Below are 24,126 nucleotides of genomic sequence, written 5' to 3'. Positions count from 1 at the left end.
TTATTTTTCAGAAATACCTCTGTAATTTTAAGATTTGAAGATTGGAGAAAGTGGGTGTGACAATGACAGTCTATAATTGAACTTTGAAGTGATATTAAAGTATATAGTTGTGCACATGAATGTTGGACACGTGTATTCAAATTTCAGGTTATCTTAACCTATAAAGGAAACTACAAGGCCAACTTTATCTGTCGTGAATATAAAAACCTGAAAAATGCAGATATCTTCTGCTCTTATCCTGTCACCACATTTAAAAGCTAAAATTCTCATGTTTGATTCTATGAAGGCTTTTATTTCTTCTTTCAAAGTACATTTTCCTGTTTTGCAGAGGGCAGCGTATCTCTAAGGCATGCTCCTGGGCCCTTATGAGGAGTGGCCAGGATAACTGGAACTTCTCAGATCTTGTCATCTTGACATGAGGGGGCTAACGTCTTTGAGTTTGGTGTCATAAAACATGGATGACAGCAAGTGTGGAAAGTTCTGTATTGACTGTCCTGTCATGTAATACGAGACCCAGTTACTCTTCCCTACATGGTGGAATGAGGTCGGCATGTAGGCCGGCTAGGAACTAGAGGGTGCTGATGGTCCCGCAGTCACATGAGTTTTCACCAGTACTTTCTTTTCAGAGCTGCTAATAATCAGCAAAATAAGTTGATTCGAGTTGTACTTCTATGAATAACGGCGTAACCAGGGCAGTAGTCCGTCTCTCTAGTTTCTTCCTAGGGGTAGAAGAAAGGAAGTCAAACTTGTGAGCTTGGCTGTGTACACAGTTTTGCAGAGAGACAATGCACTGTCCCCAGCTTCCCCTGCACTTGTGACTCCCTGGAAGACCAGGACCTGTTAATTGAGTTGGGCTTCTGGATCGTATGGCTGAGTGGCTTCCTATTTCCTCTGAGGTCACTTTTCCAGATCCTGGCAACTGAGTATATTTTGACAAACTGCAGAGGACTGAAAGGTCACTCATATTTTTAATCTGGCTGTCATGAAGGACATTTGTACTCACATTGACGGACTAGTACTCCTGGTGGGAGAGAATGAATGCCACTGACAGTGACATTAGTGATTAGCAATCACAGGTGTGAGCAGTGCTCCATTTGCCAGCTGGCTCTCAGTGCTTCGCATGATACTCACTGAGCCCTGGTGTCAGCCCTGCCAGGAGGAGAAAAGAGGACAATGACTGGCCCAGGGCTCCATGGCCAGCACAGAAGCCTCAGAGCAGCCCTGGCCTCTGGCCCAGTGGCCAGAGGAAGAGGAGCATCCCAGGTCTGGTTCTGCTGACTGTTGCTCTTTCTTCCCCAGATGCTGAGCGAGTGGACAGCACCACATTATTGGGTAAAGCAGATCTTTATTCTTGCCTCCACATTCTGTTACCTTCCTGCCACTCTTTATGAAATCATTTAAAGTTGTGTTTCTCACATTAAAGAGTTAGCCTGAATTAAGCAGCCTCCTGGAGAGGATAAGTAGCAATACCTTCAGCCACAGTGAGGGACTATATCCATCCCTTCAGTGGGAAGCATAACTTAGGCTGTCTGCAGGCACCTGGGAATAATTTCTTCCCAAAGAACCAAGAGGTGCTAGTTGTTGGACGGAGGCTGTTTGTATTGCACCAAGCAGTAAAACAAGCAGGAACTCAGGGCCACCTGTCTCCTCAGAAGCTTTTCTGTTTAGTGCTTGTTTGAAATGTGAACAGTCCTCTCGATGGACTCTACTCCGCCTGATTATAAATTAACAAGACTTAGCAGCTACCAGCGTCTTCCAGTGGGCAAGCTGAGTAGTAGGGGTAGCCCTGTGAGTCAGCGAGGAGAGCCTCTGCAGCCTGTTTGGCATATGGGTTGCTAGCACCACATCTGTGTGAGCGATGGGTGTGCTTGGACTGAGGAAGCCACCCTCGGCTTTCCATTGCCATACTTACTTAACTAAGCCACTAGAAGTCAAATTTTTCTTCAGAATAAAAGCAGTGACTTGGTTGTTAAAATGTGCAGTGTACGGGGGCTGGGGCTGGGGCTCAGCGGTAGTCACTTGCCTGGCGTGTGGAGGCACTGGGTTTGATTCTCAGCACCACATATAAATAAATAAAAGTTTATCAACAGCTAAAAGATATTTTTAAGAAATCTGCAGCATATGGAAGGGATTATTGGGCTATTGCTTCAGTAAGAGCAGATTTAGAAGGTGGCCCATGGAGGGTGAATTCTAGAATAGATCAGCTTATTAAAATAAGTTTTGACTTTCAGGTAATGCATGTCAGGACTGTGCAAAGAGGAAGCTGGAAGAGAATGGAACTGAAGGCTCAAAAAAACTCAGACAGTCAGGTACTGGTATTGTGTTATTCCATGGGGACCTCCCTGAGGTGTGTCTTATTTTAGTGGGTGGCTACAGTCCCAGTGCTTTGCTTTTGTGCCCCTTGTCCTGTGTTGGGAGCAGTGATGCACTCATTGGGTCAGAGAGCACTAAGAAGTTTTAGAGTGGAACCTGACCCCAATTGCCCAGAGGTGCCCCCTTTAACTTATTTAATTTTCTAAAATTACTTATTTCACAATGTGGGGGACTGGACTCAGGGCTTTACACATGCTAGGTATGCGCTCTGCCACTGAGCTGTGTCCCAGTCCTTCTTGCTAAGTTGCCTAGGCTGGACTTGAACTGTGTAGCTGGGATTACAGGTGTGTGCCGTTGCACCCAGAACCTTTTAGAACTTTTGTTTTGTCAAGAAGATCACTGAAGGAAGCAAACAGTGTGCAGATTGTAGGCTTAGTTCTTTTGAATTTTTACCAAGTGAAGACACCCGTAATGATCACACCCAGTGCAAAAAAACGGAACAGCTCAAGGACTGTCGGGGCAACCCCCACCCTGCCCCACCCCCCGCCACTGCCCCCTTCCCAGCTAAAGTCAGGTTCTAGAACCACTTCAAATCATTGCTTTTTGCTGCTTCTATCACTAAGATTTATTTCACCTATTCAAACTGTTGATACTAGGAGAGGTGATGGCTACAAATCAAAGAAATAACACATTCCATTGGTATATACCTTGTTGCTAGAAGTTGGGAAAGGGAAGGATTTACTTAACAAAAATGTCAGTGTTTCTTGAGTTGTTAACGACCCAGTGCATGACTCCTGTGCAGTTGCAGGATGTGTGCTTGACATCGAGGTCCAGTGAGATTTTTTTCCTCACTCTTGTTTATTATTTCATTTTAGAACCTTAATGATTATTTCCATCTTCTTTTTTCTCTCTTCCCAGAATCAATACTAGTGGGGCTTTCCTGGATTGATTTCCATTCTCTTAGTTTTCTCTAATGCTTCTTAATTTTCATTTTCTGTTTCCATTTTTTCCAAAACTTTCTGGGAGATTTTCAAAATAGTTTTAAATTTAAAAAATATTTATTTTTTAGTTGTAGTTGGATACAATACTTTTATTTTATTTATTTATTTTTATGTGGTGCTGAGGATCAAACCCAGGACCTCGCACTTGCTCGGCGAGCGCTCTACCTCTGAGTCACAACCCCAGACCCCCTTGGGTTAAATTGTTGACAGTGTGATCTTAAGTTTTTTGAGAGCTCTTATTTTCTGGTTTAGCCTTTCTCCTAGCATCTGTTGTTTAGAATGGTGATATCTTTTCAAATCTCTGGAGACACCAGAGGCCACCCTGATCATCTGACTCCTTTCCTGAAAACACTGGATAGAGGATTTTCAGATACAGGACTTTATTTTCATTACTTTATGTAAGAAAACCTCAGTAAAACAACACCTTTACAACAATCTGCCAACAGTCTGTGAGAGCTTTGGAATATTAACATTGTCAATTATTGATTAATAGTTAAGGTGACTCCAGGGTGTGTTGGAGCATACTGTGATGGGTTGGGGATTCCCAATCTGAAATCCACCAAAGTCTTTAAAGCTCTTTTGAGTGTCAAGTCAGTGCTCAAAGTTTGAATTTTGGAGAACATTGGAATTCTGATTTTGGAATTAGGTGTGCTCAGTCCCTTAAAGTCTTGTCAATACTCCAAAATAAAAAAAAAAAAAAAAAAAAAAAAAAAACCTCAGGAATCTGAAACACTACTGGTCCCAAGCTTTGGATATGGGATACTTGGTCTGTGCTGCATGTTTCTTCTTTGCTAGAAGGAACATACACTGTGATATATTGTAGTCATTAAGATTCATAATGAGGGCTAGGATGTGGCTCAAGAGGTAGCGCGCTCGCCTGGCATGTGTGTGGCCCAGGTTAGATCCTCAGCACCACATACAAACAAAGATGTTGTGTCCGCCAAAAACTAAAAAATAAATATTAAAAATTCTCTCTCTCTCTCTCTCTCTCTCCCCTTCTCCCTCTCTCACTCTCTCTTTAAAAAAAAAAGATTCATAATGAATGCAGATGACACTTAGATAAAATGAGGCAATTTTCAAATGTCACCTACAGCATGAATTGTTGAAAGTTTTGGTGGCAGGTAGAGGCTGGAGGTTGTAGCGTCCTGCTTTTCAGTGGTGGATGGAGTGAGTGAACCGGGGTCTTTCTGCAAGGACAGCTGCTGTAGACCCTGCATCCTTTCCTTTAAGTTTCATGTGACTGCACTGAACTTGAGAGGCACGTGTATCTTTATAGGGAGAATTGAATTTTGATGGTGTTTTAGATAAAGTTCTTTTGAAATCTTTTAGCAAATATTTGGGTTGTGAGTTGAGCTGGTAAGGACTTCTACAACTAAAATGAAACAAAAAGTAAAACTAATGTTCTTTTCGCTGGGCCTGGTGGAGCATGCTTGTAGTCCCAGTGGCTCAGAAGGCTGAGACAGGAGGATCGCGAGTTCAAAGCCAGCCTCAGCAATTTAGTGTGGCACTAAGCAACTCAGTGAGACCCTGTCTCTAAATAAAATACAAAATAGGGCTGGGGATGTGGTTCAGTGATTCAATCCCTGGTACCATCCTGGCCCAGAAAAAAAAATGAATAAATAAATAAATAACTGATGTTCTTTAGAGCTGGGTGCTGTGGTACAGACCTATAATCCCAGCTCACCAGGAGGCTGAGGCAGGAGCATCACAGGTTGGAAGCCAGCCTGGGAAACTCTGCTGTCTTGAGATGAAAGAGGTGGGATGTACTCAGTGTAGAGCACCTGGGTTCAGTTGCTGAACCACAGAACCCAAAGCAAAGAAAACCCTAGTGTTCTGTGAGTTGTCCTCTGGGCAGGTGCTTCTTTCCACTGGGCTTCCTCCTGCCGGGGCTCTCCCATTGCTGCCGTGTGCGGGGAGGAAGCCCGTGGCTGTCCCCACTGGACAGTGCTGTTTTCCTGCTGCTCTGGTGAACGTGTGGTCTTGACTCCTGTATCTCCCTTTAGGGTGTTGTGTGTGTGCAGGTGGCAGGGCCTGTTGCCTAGTAGGTGTTGCCACAGAGCAGTGGGCCAGGGGTTCTGTCCTCTTCGGTGCCCAGTGGGAGCTCTGCCCCAGGTGCCACCAGCAGCAGCACGGCCTTGCTGCAGGCAGTCATGTCTGCTCAGGGAAAAGCCTCTGGTCTTAGTTGTGTAGAAAGCTGTGGCTTGTGCTGCATAGGGGTGAGAGGCCGAAGGTCATCTCAGTCCTGCTGGCCTCACATTGCAGGCTGCAGAGCCCAGGGGAGACGATTTCCACCTGCCCACCCAGAGCCTTGGTTCTTCACAGGCCCACCAGGCTCCCGCTGTGCCTGTGCTGAAAATGCCCATCCTTAGTCCGACAGAGAAAGAAGGCAGCGCCCAGGTTCAGTGGGGAGATCGCCTGGTCCTTCCTACCTCGTCCTGTGTGGTATTATAGCTGCAGGGCCATCTCTAGACAGCGCCTACTGTGGCCTCCGGGAGGGCTTTCCGAGTCCTCTCATAGGCACACTGGGAGGTTTCTGAAGCAGCAGTCCTGTTCTATTGCAGGTGTTTTCAGCTGAACTTCAATTTTAGTGTTTCTTTGCTTGAACAGATGATGCTGGAGGATCTTGAAATCTCTAAAACCAGTTAAGATCTGCAACTTGAAAGCCAGCCTTCTGTAACCACAGTGTCATGCCCAAGTGATGAGGAACGTACAGAGGATTCCACGTGGATCTCAAGCCTCAAGTCACATGCCCAAGAGCCACATGGCTGAGTGACAGCTCCACTGTATGTGCTTAGCTGCTTGGGAGTGACATGGACACACTTCAGGTACACTTTGTAAGGACTGATGGACAGCTACCTCAGGGACCAAATCAGTGGGAGGGATGTCCCTGGTATTCCCAATTCCTATTTGACATGCTCTCTTGTGTCAAGATGACATTTTTCCTAATAAAGGGGGAGAGTAAAGATTGTCCAAGCAACAGTAGTTGCCAAAGAGAAAATAAGAACTGGACACTTAGTTTTATCATTTTATGTGGAACATCTTTACCATAGAAAACATTAAAGACACCTTTGTTATGTTGTAAAGGATGAGTTGATGCTCAGGCACAGGACCCAGGACGTTTTTAAAGACAACTCGATTAGTAGGGCTTCTTTGGAATTACATCTTCTTTCCAAAGAGATGGCAGGTCTGACTCTTGCTAGGAAGGGTGAAGTCTCGAGCCAGAGGGTCTGTTCCAAAGTGCTGGTCAGTGTCGTGGAGGCTGTCCACTGCGTGTCTGTTAGTTGAGAAAGCATAGCGGGGCACTTTTAGATCTTCAGTTCTGAGCTTTTCAAGTCTTACTTCTCTGGGGCTAACCTTTCTGTTGTTTCCTAAAACCATCTTCCATGGATCACATTAAGGGGATTTGCAGGGAGGTGGGCAGAGCCTTGTGAAAGGCCTGCACTTGAAACATCCTCGGGGCTCATCCGCATGGCAGCAGTGGTGGCCCCTGGCAGTGCTCATGGTGCCTGTGGCCCAGGCTTGCGTGATGCAGTGAAAGCTGAAGACCAAGGCTTCTCTTGAAAACAAGCCCTGCCTGGTCTCAGCTGAGGCTGCCCGTCTGTGATGTGACATTTTTTTGCCAAGCCCTGTGATCTCCCGTTGACACAGGGAAGGTTAAGCACAAGAATGTCAGGTTGGGATGTATAGGGACTGGAGAAGCCAGAGACAGGACGGAGACTTTCCCCCTTTTGAAGCATGGACAACAAACCTTTTATGTCACTCTGCTCATAAATAAAAACTTAACATCAACTCTGTGTGCTGAACTTTTCTTTAGTTGTGACAAGTCTTGGTATAATGCATTTAATGAGAATTTTTAGCTTGAGTTACTAAGTTGTGAAATTCAGTAAATTATTTCATTTGATGTATTTATAAGTTTTTTAAAAAATATTTTTTAGTTATTTACTTTTACGTGGTGCTGAGGATTGAACCCCGGGCCTTACACTCTACCACTGAGCCACACCCAAGCTGCCTATAAGGTTTTTTTTTTTAATTTTTATTTTTTAATTGTGCACAGTACCTTTATTTGTTTATGTGGTGCTAAGGATCGAATTCAGGGCCTTGCACGTCCTAGCCGAGCGCTCTACCACTGAGCCACAACCCCAGTCCTATAAGGTTTTTTTAAAACATGCATTTTTCAGTTGTAAGTGGACACAATACCTTTATTATCATTTTTTATATTTTTATTTATTTTTATGTGGTGCTGAGGATCGAACCCAGTGCCTCATGCATGCTAGGTGAGTGCTCTACTACTGAGCCACAACCCCACCCTGTAAGTATAAAGCTTTTAAAGATATATTTACCACTTGCAATCAGGAATGGATACTTGATTTTCAAAGTTGGAAAGACATGAGGTGCTGTGGAGTAGAATACAAGAGGAAAAGTAAACCTGAGCCCACAGTGCCAACTGTTGAGAGGATCCAATGCTCTTGTTGTAATGTATGAATATAGTCTTCTTATAACGGCTCCTTTTTTTTTTTTTTTTTTTTTTTAAAGTACCTAGGATTGAACCCAGGGGTGCTTAATAACTGAACCACATCTCCAACTCTTTATTTTGAAACAGGGTCTTGCCAAGTTGCTGAGGCTGGCTTTAAACTGTGATCCTCTTGCCTTAGTCTCCCAAGCCACAGGGATTACAGGCATGTGCCATGGGGCCTGGGAGTTTTGTTTTTTAATGTGTGTACCAGCTGTTGTTTTTATTATGTTGTTGTTGTTGTTTTTTTTTTTTTTTAAGATTTCCCTCAACCCCACACTTTTATAGCCCTGTCGTTTTCATTTTGTGCTTTTGTGTTGTGTGGTGGGTTTTGTTGCAACAGAATTGACTGTTCTTAGGGTCACTGACAGAGGGCCTGTGAGTTAGTGTGTTAGGAAGGAGAAAAGGGGTAATGCTGAGTCCCTGCAGCACTGAAAAGGACAATTCAGTGTTAAAAGACAGAGAAAGCAGCAGGTGACCTGATGGTAAAGCAAATACTAAGAGGAGAACACAGTGGTTTTGCACCTACAGGTGAGCTCTTGGCGACTCAGTCCACGTGGTGGGTGCAGAGTGTTCTGTGTGTGTGGAACAATGCCTGGTACTCAGGAGCAACCCTACTACTCCAGGAGGCTGCTTCCAGTGGCATTTGGCCCAAAGCCGACTTCAGAGGCCACTGCAGAGTGTGCCTGTCCTACTCTGACCTGGAAATAAAGTAGTATTTGGCTGGACATAGTTCCTTGGGAGGCTAAGGCAGGAGGACCCCAAGTTTGAGGCCAGCCTGGCAACTTTGACCCAGTCTCAAAAAATTAAAAAGGCTTGGGGTGTAGCTTAATGGTAAAACACCCCTGGGGTTCCCAGTATTGCCAAAAAAAAAAAAGGTGACATCCTTCCGAAATGTAACCATCTATTTACACAAAATCACTTGTTCCTTGAGAGGGCTGGTGTTCTCCAGTACTTCCTTAACAAATTATATTTTTGAAAAATATAGATTAATGGGAAGTAGATGTAACTTCCCATTTTATTAGTCAGCTTTTGTAATTATGTCAAAGTAGCTGAGAAAAACAACTTGGAGGAGGTCAGCTGCCGCTACTGCTCTGGACCCATTGTCCAAAGCTGTTACATCAGAAGCAGAGTGAGGAAGGGGAAGGGTCTAGGGGACAAGATAGTCCCCAAGTGCCCTCCAAGCAGGTCCTAAGTCTCCTGCTTCTTACAGTTTCCACCACCTCCTGATGGAGGTTGGAGCCCTCATGGCCTGGTCATTTCCTAGAAGGCCTGCCTCTGAACATCTCTGTTGTGCAAACCAAGTCTTAACATGGGAGCAATGGGGTACATTCCAGATCCAAACCATACTGCTGAGAGCCATAGCCGAGTAGGAATGACAGCATGGCATTTTTGGTTGAGAGGTAACGCCAGCAAGCCATTGAAATGCTAATGGTTATGTTAAGATGTGTATTCAATTGGATATTAGACCCCTGCTGTCCGCCTTGGAGCTCTCCAGGGGATTCCCGGAGAGTTCCCATTGGTTGGGGAAGTGTGGGAGGAGGGATTTCCGGTTGGTGTGGTGTGTCCCGAGACAAGGCCAAGTGCCTGGCGATCGTGCCTGGCGATCGCAGGAGTTTTGGAAATAGTTTGTTCCTGCTTGAGTGGCTCGTGATTTTGTGCCCAGCCAGACTGCGGCACCATACCACCATCACTTTTTTTGTTTCTAAAACCACACACTACAGACATTTAAACTTATTTTTTATTGGTATTTTCAATATTGACATATAGTCCCTCTGAAATAATTTTCCACAAAAGCCAGGTTCAAAACTTACTAACCTCCCTTTGACTAATATATTTAAAATCCAAACATTTCAGGGCCGTGGATGTAACTTGGTGGTAGAGCAGGGCCTAGCATATGCTTGAGGCCTTGGGTTCCATCCCTAGGACTGCAGAAGAGGGGAGAACCACCATGGATTTCTCTTAAAGATTACTTTAAAGGTGCAAGGCAAGCTGAGAGTGAAGACGGTGGTTGAGTTCAAAATTTCACATGACAAACTTTTTTCAACAATTGAAATTAAAACTATGATACAAAGTCATTTTTTTTTTTTTAAACATCCAATGTTGTCACAGAAAACTTGCCCTCATGGAATAGGGCCAGAACACTCCTTAAATGAAGTTGTGAAGTTAAGCTCTACCGCCTCTTTGGCTACAACAATTAAGAATTTTCTTCAGTGGCACACTGGGGCTGGTCCTGCTTTCTCTGAAGTTTGTTCCCTGGAACTAAAGAAACTAACCTGACCTCCTTAGGCCAGGTTCCAGATTCCACAGCTAGAGCTGGCGTGGGGTTGCTGGAGGGCACTCTAGCTTCTCACTGGCTGGGACTCACGGTGTCTCCGGCTACGTTCCCGGCCTTCAGTGTCAGGATACTGAGAGAGATCGAGGGTCAACACTCGGCTGAACATGCACTCTTCATGCTGCAATGGAAAGAAGCCAGGTTAAGAGTCAGTTCCTCTGATTAGGGAAGAAATGTATTCAAGTAAGGCCATCAGTGAGTTTGGACATGCATTAAAAAGGAACCTCCTTATGCCTAAAAGTGCATGAATACCTGTGTTTATACCAGGTATTTATTTTTTTATTATCTGGTAGGAGAATTTCTGTTTCTCTTATAGCATGTTTCCAGGTGGTACCCTAATCTGTGGGCACAGGAAGGTAAATTTTCATGTGAGCTTAAAGGAAAATTCAGGAAACCAACTGTCCAAACCCCTGATTTCTTGAGCTAGTTGTCCTACCCCATTAGCTTAGGCAGGTGTGTGAATGGCTGAAGAAAGGTGTTTCAAAATCTCAGCTAGTTTACCACTTGGAATTTCCAGTGGACTTTTTTCCCCCCTGATACAGTGACAAAATACATTTGTTTTTACTCAAAATATTCAGATATTATAGAAATATGAAATACAAGTACTAACAGTGTTCTAAGTTAATGTGTACTATTATTTTACAAAACTGTCATACTGCTGTGCAGTTTTTAATTTGCTCCTGTCTCTTAAAATGTATCTTAAATCTCTACTGTCATAGGGAAATTCTTGAACAGTTACTCTTAAATTGTATTTAACTGAACAATCATTTAGGCCTGTGTCTGCAGAAATCCAACAGTCTCTAGACTCCACGTGGGACTGCAGACTGTGAAGGGAAGAGCTCTGGCAGTGGGGAGCTCGGGAGCTCGTGGTGGCTACTCCTCTCCCCTTGGTGTTCTCTTTACCTCTGGATAGATACCGATCAGAGCATCAGCTCTGGAATACAACTCTTCTTTTAGGGAAATGATTATCATCTGAAATTGTTCTTGAGTCTGTTCTTTGATGTAACTTGATACCTGTGAGGAAATAAGCACACATTTCACCAGCCAGGAAAGGCCTTGTTTGGGCTCTAGGGACAGTAGTTCTGCATGTTTCTGATTTGCCCATTTTAGGTGATAAGGCACTTACTTGCCTTTCTGGTAGTTAGGTAAATCCACTACAACTGCAGAAATGTAAGCAGCTCTCATTTATGTGTGGTGCTGGGGATTGAATCCAGGTCCTCCTGTGTGCTAGGCAAGCACTCTATTACTGAACTACACCCTAATCCCTAAAAGAATACTTTAAAAAGTAAACTTGTAAGTTGAGATACTATTGTGGCAACAGGCAATCAGTCTTTATGATCAGATATAACAAAAACTCAGATATTTATGGGGGGTGAAGAAGGGCTGGTATTTATACTTCCAGTTTCCTATTTTGCCAGCTCAAAGCCTGAATATGGGAAAAAAAACAGCAATTGTGTATGTATTCATTATGCATGGTGAACTCTGGCCCCTTCAGGAAGCTCAATTCCAAGGAAATGAGAAGAGCAAAGTAGACTGGATAAAAATGAGTCTTGGAGAACACACTGCTAGGTGCTTGGAGAATGATGAAGGAGAACGCAGACTTAAACATTCTAACAAGATACTATTTGCCAGCTCCCTAGATCTCCATGGGCTGGAGTAGGGCTTTGTCTGTCTTGGTCCTGACTATATCCAGGATATCAGATACAAGATCCAGGAGCAGGAGCAGCAGTTTCAGAGGAAAGGTCAGCAGCTAACGTGAGTGCTGAGACAGGAGGCTCATATAGTTAGAAGGGCTTCAAGCCTTAGAGGCCATGGCACTGGCCTCTAAGATTCAGGACTGAAAGAGTCTTGGAACAGTGATAAGAAAAGAGGAGATAGAAGCTACGATTACGATTTGTTTATAAAATGTCCCCCAAAACTTGATCCTAGTCTATGGTGTTACTGGGAAGGAATGAAACCTTTAAGAGGTGGGGTCTGGTTGGAGGGATGTAGGTCACTGAAGGAGATATTGGGACCTTGGCCCTGCCCCTCTTTCTTGCATCCTTGCTGCTGTGTGCTCCCATCATAATTTACTACCTCACTGCAGGTCCAAAATCTACAGGCAACATTGGACTAAAACCTCAAACTGTGAGCCCAAATTAACCTTGCCTCCTTTCAAAGTTGACTATCTCAGGTTATTTTATTATAATACAAAACTGACTAACAGATAAAAAGATGTACAGTGTACATACTGCTTTTACCTATCAGAACTGGTGGTCTGCCTAGCACAGTGGTGCACACCTGTAGTTTCAGCACAGCTAGCTGGGAGACTGAGGCAGGAGCATTGTGAGTTCAAGGCGAGCCTAGCAACTTAGCAAGGTCCTAAGCCACTTAGTGAGAACCTGTCTCAAAAAAGTAAAATAAAAGGCTGGGGATATAGCTCAGTGGTAAGGTGCCCCTGTGTGCAATCCCCAGTATTAAAAAGAAGAAGAAATGTTGGGACCTTGTTCATTAGATGGAGTGGAGGCTACTTCATGGTTGTTCACACTATATAACTGCTCATAATTCAGCAGTGGAGTGCCAGGAACATAAATCTCTAAGGAATCATGGAAGTTAAAGGGCTTTAATATACAGGTCAGGTGCTAATAGGAAACTTAAGCTAGACATATATCCTAGAGTAGCCACCAATACAAACTTCTAGGATTTTGCTAAAAGGTAAGGCTATTTTAAAGGCAACCAAGAAAAGATGTAGTCCACAAAGATTCCCCTGACAGAATATGGGATTTAAAGTGCCAAAATTAACCTCCCGAGGGGAGGTTTCTCCCAAGAGTCAGATGGTGAAGTCCAGTCATATGACCAGGCGGGCTGGTGTTGGAGAGAACTTGAGATTTCCTCTGTTCCTATGTTTCTTCCTCTGGTTACCATGAAGTCTGTGACATATTTTTGGGTAAGGAATTGATGAGACATTCTTGTGTATCTTATGCTATGTTAAAAAGCAGGACCTCCAAAAGACATGGATTACATTAACAACTTGGTGGAATAGGAAAGACTAACTTTGTGACATTAGGAGCTACCTCAGGCCACAGCTGCTCTGTGTCCCCCAACCTGCCCAGGCATGTCATGTGAGACTCAAAGTAAATCAGGAGGTGAGCGCCAGGGGCACAGAACCCTTGGGCAATACCTCAAGGCTGAAAACATCTCCCAGGGGTGGGCATATTAACCAGGCTCCAGAGATTGGGTTGTAAACCAGAGTGCCAATTTATAAATAAATATTGAGAAATATGTCTGTCAGCATAAACAAAGCAGCCTCCTTGTAAGCAGCCTGTGGAAGAGGAGGGGCCTGGAATCCACCAAGGAGTCCGGGCGCCGTGGGTGCTTGCCCTGTCCTTTGCTCACATTCCGTGGTCCTTTCATGTCCAGAATTCCATGCAGTTGCGGCTGAGAGGTGTGGGCTGTGAAGGGGTCTCTATAGATCTGTCCACTGGTCAAGTACTGACTAAAGTTAACCCTAGAATTAAACTGCTTCCTTATTCTCTCTGCCTCAAATAATGGAAACAGAATTGTGTACAAGTTCAGGGATAGGATGAATTTTGATAAAGTCGGGAGGTAGAATTTGGGCTTTAATAAACAACTTGTTTGGTCTATGAAACTTTATAAACCTCTCTGCCACAGGCCTGCTACTGAGACCCACTAATCTCCAATACCTAGATCTGGGGAGAAGCCATTGTGCCAGTGGTGATGCTGATGATGTGTAGCAACCCTCAACCCTCTCGGCTCCCTGTGTTGGCTTCCCAGATCTTACAAAAACCACTCTGAAACATCCTATTTGCAGATATTTAACTTCAACTTTAAAGTATTCACTTTACATCTCAACAAATGCAGAGATAGCCTCTAACAAAATCCAGCACCCATTATGATAAAAACACTGAAGAAAATAGGGACAGAAGGAGCCTACCCCAACATCATAAAGGCTACATTTTAAAACCAAAGCTACTGGGCGCAGTGGCCCACACTTGTAGTCCTAGCTGCTCAGGAGGCTGAGGCAGGAGGATGGGAGTTCAAAGCCAGCCTCAGCAAGGGCGAGGTGCTAAGCAGCTCAGTGAGATCCTGTCTCTAATACAAAACAGGGCTGGGGATGTGGCTCAGTGGTCAAGAGCCCCTGAGGTCAGTCCTCAGTACCCAAACAAACCCAAAGCCAATTTATTAAACGGGGAAAACTGAAAACCTTTCTTTTAACATTTGGAACAAGAAAAGGATGTTGTCCACTCTCATCACTATAGTTCTAGAAATTCTAGCCACAATTAGGCAAAAAAAGAGAAAAATATGAAAAGAAGACAAATTATCACTGTACATCATATCACTGCAAATGATATGCCTATACTTAAAAAATCCAAAAAGTCCCACCAGAGGACTGCCAGAGCTAGTCAACAAATCCAGCACGCAGCAGATCACAAAATCAACAGCTTTCCTAAGAATCAACAATCCCATTCATAACAGCCTCAAACAACCACACAAACTTCCCTTCCCTAAAGCTCCCCCACCACCCAGGTTTACCTTTCTTCCCTGACCGAGGAGAGTCTTCTGCCCTTGAGGACACACCCACCACAGGAATGAAAGAAGTGATTCATTCAGACTAAGGGATGGCAGCAGAAAATCTAAGAATTGGCTATTTCCCAAATTAACAAGTGAATTTATATTCTGGACAGAGAACACCTGGAATGTAGCCTATGAATAAACGCTTGAAAAACCTCCTGTTCCCCCTGATGGTCCAAATCACAGCCTCTGGGGCACAGGAGTCCCTTCTGTTTCTCCTTTGCTACTAGAACAATAAAAATTCTCTTACCTTTTTCTCAAAACAAAAAAACCCTTAGGAATCCAATTAACCAAGGAGGTGAAATGAATGAAAACCCAGAACACTGTAGAAATCCACTGAAGACCTCCCATTTCATGGACAGACAGAATTAGTATTGTTAAAATGGCCATATTACCCAAAGCAATATATAGATTCAAAGCAATTACCATCAAAATACCAATGATATGCTTCACAGAACTAGAAAACAGTCCTAAAATTCATTTGGAAGAAGAAAAGACCCAGAAAAGCCAAATTCTAAGCCAAAAATGTGATTCTGGAAGCAACACAATATCCAACTTCAAATTGTACTACAGAGCTATAGTAACAAAAACCGCATGGCACTGGCATCAAAGAGACCAACAGAAGAACAAAACCACACAGATTACAGTAACATGATCCTTGACAAAGGTGCTGGAAAACACACACTGGGAAAAAGACAGCCTTTTACACAGTGGTGCTGAGAAAACTGGTTTTAGACTTGATCCTTATCTCTTGCCCTGGCCAAAAGTCAACTCAAAAAGGATCAAAGACCTAGGAATTAGTGAGAAAAAACTATGCAACCATGACTTTCTCAACAGGCCCTTAACACTCAAATTAAAAAGCCGCACAGCAAAGGAAATAAATTGGGATGTGAAGAGAGAACCTACAGAATTGAGAAAATCTTTGCTAGCTACTCTTCTGACAGATGATTAACATCCAGAATATATAAAAAACTTTCTTCACCAAAGAAAACCAAAACCCAATTAATAAATGGTCAAATGAACCAGACACTCTCTAAAGAAATACAAATGGCCAATAAATATATGAAAAAATGCCTGACATCTTTAACAAAACAGAAAATGCAAATCAAAACTACACTGAGGATGGGTGTGGTGATGCCCTCTTGTAATCCCAATGACTCTGTAGGCTGAGGCAGGAGGATTGCAAACTCAAGACTAGCCTTAGCAATTTAGCAAGACCCAGTCTCAAAAAAAAAAAAACCAACAACAAAAAAAAAAGAGCTGAGGATGTGGCTCTAAGTGTCCTGGCTTTAATCCCCTGTAACAGAACAAACAAAAACAGATTTCATCTCACTCCAGCCAGAATAGCAGTCATCAAGAATACAAACAAATGGGGGAAAGGATGTGAGGAAAGGGGCATCTGTACACTGTGGGTGGGACTGTGAATAAGGACAGCCACTCTGGAAATTAGTATTGAGGTTCCACAAAAGATGAGGAAGAGAACCACCCTAGAACCCTGCTATACAACTCCTTGTATTTATCCTGAAGAATTAAAGTCAGAGAACTACAGCAATCCACGCACACCCAGGTTTACAGCAGCACAATTCACAATGACCCAGGTCTTCATCAATGGATGAATGCATAAAGAAAATGTGGCATGTATACACAATGGAGTTTTAGTCATAAAGGAAAATGAAATTATGTAGTTTGCAGGAAAATAGATGGACCTTGAGAACATTAAGTGAAATAAGGAAACTCACAAAATCAAGGGTCATATGTTTTCTCTTTTATACAGAAACTAAAGATGAGGAAGGAAAAGAAAGGTTCGTGTGTGGAGGGATGACATGGAAATCGAAGGAAGATCAGTCAAGGGAGGAGGAGAGGAAAAGAGGAAACACTGGAAATTGTACTGGCCAAATTCTATTGTTATACTGTGTGCAAATATGAGTGAGTACATAACAATGAACCCATTGTGCACGATTATAGTATACCAATAAAAAACATGGAAGGAAGGAAAGATTTTACTTCAACTAGCAATTATTACCAGCCCCAAACCCTTTTCGTTCTTGGCAACTGCCTTCTGATTGTAACACAAACTTGGAGTTACAGAAATTCTATTGAGAATTAAAAGCAGAAGAAACATACTTTGCCGATGTTGGTGTTGTCCAGGGCTGCATCTACTTCATCTAAGACAAAGAATGGAGCAGGCCGAAAACTAGAAAAAATAACAAATTAGAAGTAATTTTTTACTTGTTTTTCAAAAGAGTCGGAGGAAAGAATTAACAGGATTCAGAATAAATACAACACACTCTTTTGGAAACTGTCTAAGTAACCAGTGGCCTTTGTGTGGCTAACAGGGTTCAAATATCAGTATGTATCCTACGTGACATGTGCAAGGGCTGGTCACCGCCCCCTTCGGACACCATGACTTGTGGACGACACTTCATGCTTTTCTTCCACCCACTGCTCTTGAGTCTCTGATGTCAACTCTTAACTCCTGAACACCCAGTGCCCTTGGCGCTCAGTGCCCAGAGCTCTCCAGCATCTAACCAGTTCCCCTGGTGGTTTCATCTGCTCCCCAAGTCTTAATACCATACATACACTGAGGCTCCCACACGTCAGTAATTCTGCCCTCTCTCCTGGACACGCGTGCCATTGTTCACTCAACAATTCTATGTAGAAATCTAATAAACACTCACTCCAAGGTCATCCAAAAGCAAATGTCCCCCACCTACCCCCATTGCCTCCCTCCTTTGGTTTTCTTCACCTCAGTTACGAGCAGCTCTTACTAGTCCTCTTACCAGCTGTTTAGGCCAAACTCTTGGAGTCATCCCCGGACTCCTTCATACGCCACACCATTAGCAATATCTGTTTCCACCCTGGCCCAGCAATCACCGACTTTCACCTTGACTCACATTAGCGTCATAACCCTATCCTGACACTGCTGCATAAAGATTACTGCACATGTGCCAGGTGCACTCTGGCCTCAGGTCCTTTGCACTTGCTGTCCTCATATCCAGAGAAACCATCCCTGACTATCCAGATGGCTTGTTCCCTTAATTACTTCAAATCTCTGCTCAAATGTTTCCTTCTAATAAGTCTTCCCTGATGACTTTTTGTTTTTGTGGTGCTATGGATTAAACCCGGGAGTGCTCTACCACTGAGCTACATCTCCAGTCCTTAATAAATTTTATTTTGAGACAGGGTCTTGTTAATTGCCCAGGCTGGGCTTGAACTCTCATCCTTCTGCCCTAGTCTCCCAAGTAGCTGGGAAGACAGGTGTGTGCCACTGCACCTAGTCCTTAACACGTGATGACTCTTCATATTGCAAACCTTCCCAGCCACATATTATCTGTTACCTGATCCGATTATTTCCCTGTAGTACTTCCATTCTCTAATATTCTCTATATTACTAATGGAATTTACTTATTATTTATCTTGCCCAGCTAAAACAAGCTTTTTTTTTTTTTTTTGGTACTGGGGATTGAACTCGGGGGCACTCAACCATTGAGCCATATCCCCAGTCCTATTTTGTATTTTATTTGGAGACAGGGTCTCACTGAGTTGCTTAGTGCCTCGCAGTTGCTGAGGCTGGCTTGGAACTTGTAATTCTCCTGTCTCAAGCCTCTGGGGTTACAGGCATGGGCCACGGTGCCCAGCTAAAACAAGTATTTTTGAAGTAGGCATTTTGTTTTTTCAGTGATCTCCAGTGCCTGCAACAGTACAGATAGTAGAGGTTTGTTGAGTAAAGGTTGGGGCGCCACCTAGTGACCGTCTTATGCTGCTGTGAGCCTCCTGTTCTGAGCCGGTCTCCTTTCCCAGAGCTCCTCTGCCATGGTTGGTCTCTTCCGGTGGGGCCCTGTTCTTTCTCCTCCTTGAGACCAACAAGAAACTCTTGTCAATCTCTTGTGTTCTAATGTTCCTGGTAATGGGACTAAGAGGCAGCAGCCCCTCCACTTTGGATCCCCACCAACTGCTTGGAATGCCAAAAGCTGCGAATGCCTTTATTTTAGCTAACTCTGTTTCTTGATTTATATTACAAAGAAACTGTGCCACCATCATCAGTGGAAATAAAGGTAAATACTTTTCTAACGAAATACCTCACTTTCAATATTATTTACTAAATATATCTCTGAATATAGGACAATAATATACAATTTTAGTTTTTGAATTTGTTGCTCATGGTTTTAAGCAATACTTATATCACATCTGGTTATTCTAAATTTTTCTTTTTCTTCCCTATAGTTGGAAAATTACTAGCTACTGATAATAAAATCTGTCAAAGATTGAACTCTTAAAGAGTTGTAGTCTAAATTACTGTAGGCCTAAAATACACCCTGAATTGTCTAGCTGAAGAAAAAAGTTTAGTATACATTTACTAAATATTAATAAAGAAAAATAAGTATAGATCTTCCATAGAAAGCTCCACTTGGTTTTTGCCCTGGTACAAAACAAAATAGCTGATGCTGTTTTTTTTTTTTTTTTTGGTACTGGGAATTGAACTCAGGGGCACTCGACTACTGAGCCATCCCCAGCCCTATTTTGTATTTTATTTAGAGACAGGATCTCACTGAGTTGCTTAGTTCCTTGCCACTACTGAGGCTGGCTTTCAATTCACAGTCCTCCTGTCTCAGCCTCCCAAGCTGCTGGGATTACCAGAGTGTACCACTGTACCCAGCAAACCAAGTAGCTTGTTGTGACCTTACCTGTGTACAGCAAACAGGAGAGCCAAAGCTGCCACACACTTTTCTCCCCCTGACAAATTGTCCATTGGCATAAATCGTTTGCCTGGGGCCACACAGTTATAACTAATTCCCTCCAAATAGGGTTCTTCAGGGTTCTCTGGGCTAAGAAATGCCTGAAACACATGTTATTTAGCATTATCAGAAAAGTAATCAGCAAATTTAAAATTGGGGTGGCAACATAGTTTACATGCAAAATATTCTATTGGTTAGGTTTTCCTCCATTTAATCACAGATTATAGGGTTGTTTGGGTTGGGGTGGGGAGAAAAAACACTAACACAGAAGATCAGGCATTCCCACCAGGCTGTGTCACACCACAGCGGCACAAGCCAGTCTTACAAAGGCAGTCTTCTTTAGTTCACTCAATGACCAACGGACCATTTAACAAATATTTACTGAACACTTACTATGGGCCAAGCACTGCAAAAATAGATATGAACCCTGTTCTCAAAGAGTTAATGAGCTTAGTTTAGTCTTATTTTACTGAAAATAAATTATTTTAATTTATCATATTATTTTCAGTTGAAATTCTGAAAGGATCATCTGAGTCACAGAAGAACATGAGCCAAAAGCAAAGCAGGTATTTAGCCTTGACCCACACCTTAACTCCACATCCAATTCCCAAGCATTTTCTGTGGGCACTGATAATGGAATGGCATGGTGATCACTGAGACTCTCATTAAAAAGGAAACACCTGGATTGGATCCTGCCTTTGGTTCTTCCTCTCTTCTGTGATACTCTGACCAATTCCACTGATAATGTTCCCTAGGATACTCTATACTGACTCCACCTTTACTACAGAGACCCAAGGTGTTAAAGTCAAATTACTACCAGACAACAGATTGTACACCAAATGATCTAGGTCACTCATTTCAGGTAGAGAAACAAGCCTGGAGTGGTTATGACTTGTCCAGGCTGCCGGCTCAGAGTGGGTGGGATGAAGAACGCAGCTCTTGAGATCAGTCTTCACAAACTACCCCGGGCAAGTGAGGCACTCAAATAATGTGCAGTGGTTATTTACATCCCACCAGAAAAAAACACCACCAATAACACAAAGATCCCACTAGTTATTTCAGGTTTGAAAATACATACTTGGGCACTGTTGTTTCTGCAGAGCTTCTTGTAGATTTGATCAATTGAGATTGAGACGTGCTCAAAACACTGGCTGAAAAGATCGTATCTCCTTTTTTTCACCTGTTCAAACTCTTGCCTACACATTCTGGCTTCCTTTCTGCTGGCCTCAAAAGCTAAGAGAGAATCAATGTTCTTTATTTTGGAGACCACCGGGAACTTCTCTTATTTAAAGTGTAGGATATTTTAAAAATTGAATTTTGAATTTGGCTTTCTTAAGTAAATCTATCTTCAAAATAACCTCAACTGTTGTTAATTCCAAGAGCAATGCTCTTATAATTGATAAGCCCCTCCCTTTTTGGGCAAGCCTATTTTCTTTTAAATAAAATGTTTATAAATTTTATTGGAATATTCAAGGAAATATTCTTTATTAGAGCTGGGGTTGTAGCTCAGTGGAAGAGTGTTCGCCTCGCACACGCAAGACCCTAGATTCGATCCCTAGCACCATATAAAAATAAATAAAATAAAGGTATTGTATCCAAAAATATATATGTATATATTAAAAAAGAAAACTCTTTATTATAAAATATTAACCTACAAATCTTGATAAACTCATATATGAGTAGTCTTTAGTTAAAACAATATTATATACAACAAAAATTTTATCCAATTACAAAAAAACTGAAATTGTACAACATAAATTGACTCTAGCAGGGCTAATTTCCAAATAATATTAACAAGTTCCTAAAGAGTATTTAATATACCTATTTTTCTGGCACAAAAAACTAAATGTTCTATAATAATCAATAAACCTATTTCTAAATTAAAGCAGAACATTTTTCATGGAGGAAGCAAGTAGTGATTCAGGATTAAAAAACACATTAATATAAAACAGCAGAGGAAAATATATAAGAAAAGAAAAGTTATATTCCAAGGGTGACTGTTGTTCTAGAAATCAAAATACCCATGAATATGATCCTATTAACAACTAAACCCTAGTTCAGCTGGGCACAGTGGCGCATGCCTGTAATCCCAGTGGCTCAGTTGGCTGAGACAGGATAATCAGAAGTTCGAGGCCAGCCTCAGCAACTTAGCAAGGCCTTAAGCAATTTGATGAGACCCTGTCTAAAAATAAAAAGTAAAAAAAGGCTGGGGATGTGGCTCAGTGGCTAGGTGCCCCTGGGTTCACTCCCTAGCACCAAATAATAATAATAATAATAAAAACCCCAGTTCACCATCTGTGGATTCCTGAAACTTGTCTCTGACAGTCTTCAGGTTCTCTAGGGCTCTCAGGTTTGGGGCTGCTGTCTTCAACAGAACATCCTCCTGGGAGGCCATCTGCTGCAGGAGGAGTGCAAGGTGGGCCTCTATCTCTTTATCTGACTGCAGAGCCTGTTATTGCAAAAAACACCACTGACTGGCACGCCTTTTACCTCCAGACTGCTAAGTAAGACAGAAGCACAGATCAGCCCCCCTGACCCCAACAGCTCCCTCTGCACACTCCCCACCCCAGATGCTCAGTCTGGAGCTGCAATCACATAGCACCATCTCCAGCTTTCCAGGGCGGCTGTGCCTTTCATGCTCTACAATACACATGCTGCTCTTGGAAGATGTTGTATCTCTCTCTTTTTTTTTAACTTGGCTAAGAGACAATTCATTTATCACCTAATTTCTGTGTTCAATAAACAGTATATATCATCTATTACATATTAGACACTGAAGATTCAATGAAGGACACTCTCAGTCTTTGTCTTTAAAAGTTCACAGAGAAGTAAGCAATATATCTGCCATTTATAACAGGATGAAAAACCTCTTATCAGGATAGCATAATGCAGAGAGAAGGGCAATATTCAACCTGACTAATGAATAGAATTAATTGGGGTGAGGATGGAAGGGAAACAGTGGCCATGCCCTTCCAGCAAAATGCTGTTGCTTTCCAGAAGGGAATGATATACATCAAAAAGGAGAATTATCTGAAAACTGAGTAAACTTAAAGCATTCTTATACCACACACTAGAATAAACTTCAGATGTATTAAACAGGCAAATGAAAACAACACCATAAGTACAAATAAGATATTCATATTTACTGAGAAATGAGGTGGCAAAAAAGCAATGAAGAAAGCACTAAATAGAAAACTACAGGAAAGACAAAAAACTCTTCTGCCAAAAGATGCCACAACTACAGAGTCTAACAAAATGATATTGATGACGTGTGAAATGAAAAGATGTGGCAGGTATTGCTCCTTGGCTCCATCTCTGCTTTTTCTTACTACTGCAGCCTGTCTTGGGCCAGGTGTGCTGAGGAGTGGGCCTGCTTTGCTCAGGTGACAGCTAAGCCCCTCTCCTCCACCCACTGGGGGTGGTGCCTGGGTCAGAAATGAACATGTAACCCCACTCAGGTGGCTGTGATGAGGGGACAACTGCTGGGGCTCTGTATAAAACCTTTCAGTCTTAGAGCAACTCCACCCCAAAAGGGCCATACTAGGATGCAGATGGGGCAAATTCAGCATGCTGGAGCAGAAGCCACTTTCATTTACTCAGGACTTTGCAAAGCTTTTGTTTATTCATTGTGGCCTACAAGAAGGAAATAGGATTCAAACAGTAGCTGGGCACAGAAACTGTGCTTCTTTGGCTAGACATTTCATGGTAGAGTGTTCTGCAGTGAGCAATGCTGATACAGATGTAAAAGTAACCTACTTACTTATTAGCCCACTTTATGATGTGAAAGAGACCCGCACAGAAGTGTTCTTAGTTAATATAGAAAAAAATGTTTTTCCTTTGTATATTTCTTTAAAAACATTAAGAAATCTACTTTTATTTTTTAAAAAGAACTTACATTCGGTTATCTAAAAATGATTCTGCAGTACTTAAATATTCAATATTGCTGTTAGTCAGGAGAATCAGGAGAAATCAGTTACCTTGAGATCCTCTCTTAAAGGGCTATAGTCCACTTCAATTGTGGCTTCCTTTTCATAGATGTCAGTTGTCGTCTGGGTACTTTCTGCTTCAGTTCCCAGCTGAAAAACACACAAAACTCTTTTCTTGTTATCTGAGATGACCACCTCTACTGATTCATCTGTCCCTAGTCCTCCAATTGCTTGTCACCTCATGCAAATTAAAAGTTTAACACCCTTATGACAGCTGGAAGGCTGCAATGATCTGTCTGCCCTAACTCTGGTGAACCAGGGTCCTTTGCTCCCTTTACTGAAATCCACAGCCTCCTTGACCACAATGTAAGTGCCACCCTCAGGGCTGGCATGCTTGCTATGCTGGACCACCTCCCCCAGATGCCTCTGACACTTCCTCTCACTCTACTCACTGGCGACCTTTCCCAGGCCACCCCTGGTTTCTCCACTCAAGGCTGTGAGCCCCTCCACAGTGCTCTGTATTCCCTTTTCTGCTTCATTTTTTTCTTTAGCACCTATCAACACCTAACACATCAATGTCTTACTTGTTTACAATTTCTCTGTTGGATTGTCCCTACCACACTGTAATCTGAAGGAGAGGATTTTTGGCTGTTGTATTCACTGCTGTATTCTCAACGTTCCACACAATGACTGACACATACGTTTCATTTTCAGTATGTATTATATTTTGGAA

General features: G+C 42.6%; 2 protein-coding genes across 6 annotated transcripts in view; one reads left to right on the top strand and one right to left on the bottom strand.

Moving 5' to 3' along the window:
• Fam118a (family with sequence similarity 118 member A) overlaps positions 1-16,854 on the top strand; it is a 32,793-nt gene extending 15,939 nt beyond the window's left edge. For 3 of the 4 annotated variants that reach the window (XM_026394308.2, XM_026394306.2, XM_026394309.2), the window contains exons 7-9: positions 1,300-1,332; positions 2,232-2,309; positions 16,506-16,854. In XM_026394308.2, the coding sequence (XP_026250093.1) occupies positions 1,300-1,332; positions 2,232-2,309; positions 16,506-16,657 (263 nt within the window). In that variant the 3' untranslated portion in view covers positions 16,658-16,854. Of the gene's footprint in view, positions 1-1,299; positions 1,333-2,231; positions 2,310-5,921; positions 7,104-16,505 lie in introns of those variants that run through there. The other variant, XM_026394310.2, reaches the window with a different exon arrangement.
• Smc1b (structural maintenance of chromosomes 1B) overlaps positions 9,604-24,126 on the bottom strand; it is a 74,444-nt gene continuing 59,921 nt past the window's right edge. Inside the window, exons 19-25 of one of the 2 annotated variants that reach the window (XM_026394304.1) lie at positions 23,445-23,543; positions 21,760-21,916; positions 20,546-20,700; positions 19,417-19,568; positions 16,856-16,925; positions 11,063-11,173; positions 9,604-10,280 (exon numbers count right to left, since the gene is read on the bottom strand). In XM_026394304.1, the coding sequence (XP_026250089.1) occupies positions 10,167-10,280; positions 11,063-11,173; positions 16,856-16,925; positions 19,417-19,568; positions 20,546-20,700; positions 21,760-21,916; positions 23,445-23,543 (858 nt within the window). In that variant the 3' untranslated portion in view covers positions 9,604-10,166. The remainder of the gene's footprint in view (positions 10,281-11,062; positions 11,174-16,855; positions 16,926-19,416; positions 19,569-20,545; positions 20,701-21,759; positions 21,917-23,444; positions 23,544-24,126) is intronic. The other variant, XM_026394305.2, reaches the window with a different exon arrangement.

The sequence above is a fragment of the Urocitellus parryii genome, chromosome 5 (assembly GCF_045843805.1).
Source record: "Urocitellus parryii isolate mUroPar1 chromosome 5, mUroPar1.hap1, whole genome shotgun sequence".
In the NCBI taxonomy this organism is placed as follows: Eukaryota; Metazoa; Chordata; class Mammalia; order Rodentia; family Sciuridae; genus Urocitellus; species Urocitellus parryii.
This window is presented reverse-complemented; position numbering and strand designations above follow the sequence as displayed.